Raw genomic sequence first — 6,000 nt, 5'->3', positions numbered from 1 at the left:
ATTCTAATCGGGTGGCATAATTAAGCTATACACCTACCTCGGTAATATCACGTGATTACACCGACTAGCAAATCACGCATAAGGAATGAATTCTACCTGGTAGACATATCCAGTAATCTTTTTTAATGGAAAAATACGAAATAACTGCTAAATTTAAATAAATTGTAAACTATGTGGTACTTCAGTTAGTAAGTTTCAATGCATTGTACACATCGATGCCAAGTTTATGTCAGTTTTCGACAATTTTCTTCTTTTTTTTTTCGCTATTTTATCATACGTGAGATAGCCCCTTTAATGCGCTCGAATTTGGACACTATCTTATTAACAATGTATTGTAAGTGCGTGATGCCTGCTTCTGTTTCGTGTAAGTCCAACCCTATTTCGGCACTAATTTTTTTCACTGATAAATATTCCTCCGTGAATTGTGATCGACTTCTTAACACACTATCAAATGGTGGCAATATGGCAAAGGATGCATGTTTCCAATGCAAAAGAGAGTGTAGCTTTAATCTCAAAAAGTAAGTTTTCAAAAGTTATATTTTTTGTCATTCCCCTTTCCACTTGTGCTTCCATAAACAGCCTTCATTAAAAAAATAACAATTGTGAAAAATGCACTTCTTAAAACTCATACAGAAACCATCGTAAATAATGGTACATTGAATTTGTAAAAAAAAACTATAGTCGTAATAACTGCGGTTAAAATCTACTAATATCATAACCGATAGAGTCAAATAAACCACCCACCAATTAGTTTTGTTATTTACAAATAAGGTATAGTATACATACGGGGACGTCTTTTCGTGTAGGGTAGGTGAAATTGACATTCTCAAATTCTATGTGACCCGTTACCCTCGCAACCGGTTGACCAATCGGAGAGCTTGCATCGATCTTTGGTTTCTGAAACGCACACACAGTTTGTTAATGTTGAAACTGGGGTAAAAGAAGACACAATATTCTCTAACCATAACGGTCATCATAAATTATATCAATTAGTAAATAAATGTTTAAATATTTATTGTCAACAAAAAACGGAAATTGTATCAGCATATTGTTTTATATAATACATTTGAATGGTTTCAATAGTCACCTAGTTTGAATATCCCCACAATTCACATCCGTCATGTACAAGACTATTTTACTATGTATTTGTCCTTATATTTCGCATCATTCATATATAATAGTTATAAATTAACAGAAGTAAATTTAAAAATGTATGATGTAATTCATTCTAAGGAATAAAAAAACGAGAATTTACTATATTTGATTCTAAAGACTTACATTGTCAATAATGTGTATGACTTTACCAGCGGCTCCCTTCGCTGTTGCGATGGCTTGCGCGTGAGGTGCAATATTTCCGATAGAAAATGTTCCTATCAGTACGGCAAAGAAAACCTGAAAAGCAGCATTACAACAGACTGGGTTTAACCCTACAGTTGACGATTCTTGGTACTGTTTACCTCGAATGAAGTAAAATAAATATCTACAAATGCCACATAATTTATACCGCAAATTAAGACCAGACTTTGCGTATACATGTGTATCTTTTTCACAAGAATTGGACAAATACGTATTTCGAATTGGATTAGATGCAGAATTAAATCGCACCATCGCGCCCTTATCTTTGCGTATCTTTTTTCAAATTCATTTTATACTAGAAACAGGTAAAATAAGAATATATTAAAGCAATTAAACTAGACCATCAATTGAAGATAACTAGATATAAGATAGAATAAAGTCCCACCGTAAGCACGGTTCCGGGTGTCATGCCTCCCTCGAAATTGCTATCATACCAATCCTTCACTTGCTCGTTCCCGAACCTAAAATAAAACATGAGATAAAAAATCGAGCTGAGGTCAGTAAAGAGTTTTGCAGCTAACGTTTGCGAGTTAGTTCCCCGCTCACGGTGTATGCGCTCCGATGCAACCGGGATATTAAATTAAAAAATGTGTTAATGTTAGCTTATGTGAGCGACTTTTAGTTTAAACTGAACTATGGGCAGATTAAGATTACGAAAAAAAATATATATTTAATTAGAAGTGTGTATTTAAAAACAAAAATAATATTAGCAAGTGACCGCGTATAGCAGTATGTTCAACTTCTCGAAAAAAAACATAAGCGTAACAACCTTAAATAGCTTATTTAATTGAGTCAAATTCCCAACTAAATCATGCTTTACTAGTTATTGTGAAAGTCATAAAGATCATTTCGTTTTAATATCCAAACACTCTTAAAGTTATAAATATTACCCCAATTATACTTAGTCAAAAATAGTGAGCCTAGCTTAATCCGGTTATAAGGGTCTTATAAATGTTTGGAGAAATTGGGCCCACCAATTTGAACGTTTTAGTTTTCACAATCCAACTCAGACATATATAAATGTTTCGTAAAACAGTCTTGTGTTTGAACAGTTCTAATGCACCTTTACTTACCAGAAGGCAAGTGCGTAGGCCGAAAACATGGTGAAATAGACGAAGCCCATTCCCAAACCGGAAATCCACGATTTCTTGGTACCGATCGCCTTCGACTTCTCCAAGGCTCTATTGTATCTGAAATGTATTGCATAGACGTGTTCTCACATGGGTCACACAAGTAAGTAACATAAATTTCTAAATAACTTTAGCCAAGAAATATTTTCATATTTTTTTCTGTCAAAAACGTTATATAGAAATAAACGTCACTTACTTGTTGTTGTTTTTTTTTACATCGGTTGTGATCCGTGGCGACCCATTTGAGAACCCCTTAGAGGTCACATGTCTCCTCACTCATTTAACGACAATGGAATCGCACAAATTTCTTGTCCTGCTTGGTACCCTTATATGCTTTACTGCTGTATGTGTATTTACCTGTCAATGTCCTGTCGCTGCCCGTTAAAAGAAGTGACGGTGCGTATACAAGATAGAACTTCCTCAGCGACACTTCCGGCGGCTGCGTATGCATCCTGTTCCCGTTTTGAGAAGCTTACCATCAGCTGCAATGCATTCATGAGATATTGTTTTCTGGATTTAGCGTACATGCATTTTGAATTTGATTGGTGCAGAAGATCAGTTCTATTTACAAAGACTTTTTAAATATCATGTTCATAGACTGGAATAATGTAAAGAATAATTTATGTAACACATTCAAAGCAACGTTTTAAAAAATCATTTTGACTCAATTTTGAGATACACTTTTACCAGAGTAAAACAATCCTTTGCTGCATTTGTTAGTGTTATAAATAGATTCGCAAGTTTTACGAAACAATATTTTATCAGTGATTTGTTTGAGTCCGTTTTCTTTTTTCCTGAAAAGCCTTTCGATAATATGAATATGTTTTTGGGTCAAAATTGTCCTGATTATCCAAATAACAATGCCTTGTGCTTTTTGATGATATATTTTTAAATAAGAATCCAAAGATATTGAACAAAATGGGGAAAAGGGTGCTCTTAAAATATTACTGGTTACACAAATGCAAATACCTTTCTTAAAATAAAAGCAATCACCACAAAGCCATAAGACACTGTTGATTTGATATTGTCAAACATTTCGCACATATGAGCATCACTTATCTTGCTTCACTCCGGCAAAAAAGAAAATGTTTTTGGATAAAAATCTGATTAAATATAATTTCGATAAATTCGCTAAAGACTTCGTCTTTTGATCATGGTCTAATTTTGCACTGTGGAAACTCCTTAACAACTCTATCAATGTTATGCTAGGTAACTACACGGACAAATAATCAATGTCCGTCACCTTGTTAGCACCAATTGTTCTTTTCACATACCTTGCCCATGAATGCCGAGCTCACGACGAGGAGTGGACTAAGGGACAAGAGAACCAAGGCCAGCTTCCATCCCTTGATGAAACCAATCACATAGCCAGCTAGGAACTGAGCCAGGAATTGAAGTGTGAAGCTTACTTTATCTCCCATGCCCTCGCGTACCCGTTCAAGGTCGCTGTAATGATAGTAAACAAGAATAGGTGAGATTTATACATCATGGATTAAATTTCGTACCCGTTCAAGAACGCTGCAAGAGGACAAAGGACAAACATTTCGTGAGACGCTTCTAGCTTATCTAACATTTACTTCTGGATACAGAAAGTGGAAAGGACTATGACATTCAAATACGGTCTATAAAGCACATCCATCATCGTGCTAAGTAAATGAGTAAAATATTAAGCATACTGATATATAACAGTAAGAATCATCATCCAATGCACTAAACATCATTTGGAACCTGCTAAATTTGCTCGTCGCAAACACATCGCGCACTGAAAAACGCGGACAGGGTTTTCTGATCAGGGTTGCATATGTATGAACACAGTGTTATAGATCATTATTCTCGCAGATGACAGAATGGTGCGTATTGGATAGCGGGATGAATAGGGGCCTTTCAGTCTTTGCCAGATGGACGAAATCAACATAACGTTAATTTTTTAAAGTGAACTCAACTAAAAGTCATTTACAAGTGACTTCAAAAATTCTTACTCGGCAAGTCTGGTAGTGAGCTCCCCGCTCTGATGGACATCAAACCACGCCACTTCCTGTCGCAAGATAGCGCGGAAAAACTGTTTCCGGATCCGGTGAGTCTGCCGCTCACAGGATATTGCCCACATACTGTTCTGAAATAAAGAGAATAGAGATGGAACCACATCCTGATATTTTAACTCATTTCCGATAATCATGTCAACAGAGGCAGCAAACAGACTTATCGATCTGAACTTCCTTATGAAGTTGCGCATAATTTCATAACAATCGTTTTAACTAAGCAATTTAAATGAGTATAAACCACCATCTTCATATTAAATAAAAACAAAACTCTGAAGATTTTTATTATTATCATTTTATATTTATTTTTTTTTTGGGGGGGGGGAGGGCAGAGATGCGCCCCCCCCCCCCCCTTGACCCGCTAGTTTATTAAACAAAAGCGCAGTCCCATGCAGAAAAAAGCCACCAAAAACCCTAAACCCAAAAACCCATGCTTTGAAGCGATATTTTCTTTTCTGAGTAGCAACATCGTAAAAGGTAGTGAAATGAAATAAATACAATGTACATACAATATATTGTTATAAACTTTCGAAAATGGCAATTGTATGTAACGTATTTCATAACGGGGAATATTGCAAACTATGCAAAATTTGGTAGGGGATTTTTTGGTCCGGCAGAAATTTCGTCCGTCTCCCTTTAAGATGCACTCTTACTCCCAAATAAGATTTACCACAAGTAATACAATTGTTTTAATATACCAAAAAAGGATTAATAAATGTCAAAAACAATGGTTCGTTTGAAGGATACCTAGTTTTATTCGAAAGAAAGGTGCAGAAAACACGATTTTTTATCTTATGAGACGATAGTAGATCACAGTAAATCTTTTAGCACTCACCAATCATTTAACATTTTTGCGTTTTCAGCTATTAATATCTAGTAGTTAAAAGGTTATCACTCAAAAAATATGTTTTTTAAACATGTGTATGTAATGAATTTGAAGTGTCACTTTAAAATAATTGAAGAAAACAGCATACCTGTATATATGAAGCCACGAAGACTGCAGCTCCTATGTAAACATAGTAGAGGGAGTATTCCGTCATCTTGTCGTTAAATTCATCCTTTAACTCGTCGTTTGTCTTGTTGCCAATTGTCACATTCGGATTACCACTTGGACCTAAGGTTTTAGACAGAATCAACGCATTAAAGCTGCACTCTCACAGATTGAACGTTTTGACAACTTTTTTTTTTTTTGTCTTGGAAAGAGCAATTTTTTGCGAAATAATCTGCACACCAATAATATAAGATTGTTGACAAAAATCAGATGGTAGATTTTCATATTTACGTTCGAAATTAATGTTGTATGACTTAAACCGTGGTAACGGTTTAAGAAAAATTCATAAAACATCTTTATTAAACTTAAATATAAAAATCTGCGATCTAATTTTTTGTCAGCAGTCTTATAATAACTGGTTTCCATGGGTTTTCGCAAAAATTGGCTCGTTCCAAGACAAAAACTTAAAAAAGGTGGAAAAATG

The 6,000-nt window shown here is 35.0% G+C and overlaps 1 protein-coding gene across 4 annotated transcripts in view; it reads right to left on the bottom strand.

The window, feature by feature from the left end:
• LOC128246707 (ATP-dependent translocase ABCB1-like) overlaps nucleotides 1-6,000 on the bottom strand; it is a 51,517-nt gene that overhangs the window by 20,867 nt on the left and 24,650 nt on the right. For all 4 annotated transcript variants that reach the window (XM_052965061.1, XM_052965058.1, XM_052965060.1 and 1 more), the window contains 8 exons: nucleotides 5,500-5,639; nucleotides 4,466-4,599; nucleotides 3,761-3,932; nucleotides 2,844-2,968; nucleotides 2,430-2,546; nucleotides 1,742-1,817; nucleotides 1,279-1,392; nucleotides 787-897 (listed from right to left, as the gene is read on the bottom strand). In XM_052965061.1, coding sequence (XP_052821021.1) covers nucleotides 787-897; nucleotides 1,279-1,392; nucleotides 1,742-1,817; nucleotides 2,430-2,546; nucleotides 2,844-2,968; nucleotides 3,761-3,932; nucleotides 4,466-4,599; nucleotides 5,500-5,639 — 989 coding nt within the window. The remainder of the gene's footprint in view (nucleotides 1-786; nucleotides 898-1,278; nucleotides 1,393-1,741; nucleotides 1,818-2,429; nucleotides 2,547-2,843; nucleotides 2,969-3,760; nucleotides 3,933-4,465; nucleotides 4,600-5,499; nucleotides 5,640-6,000) is intronic.

This window comes from Mya arenaria, chromosome 9, assembly GCF_026914265.1.
Source record: "Mya arenaria isolate MELC-2E11 chromosome 9, ASM2691426v1".
Classification (NCBI taxonomy): Eukaryota; Metazoa; Mollusca; class Bivalvia; order Myida; family Myidae; genus Mya; species Mya arenaria.
This window is presented reverse-complemented; position numbering and strand designations above follow the sequence as displayed.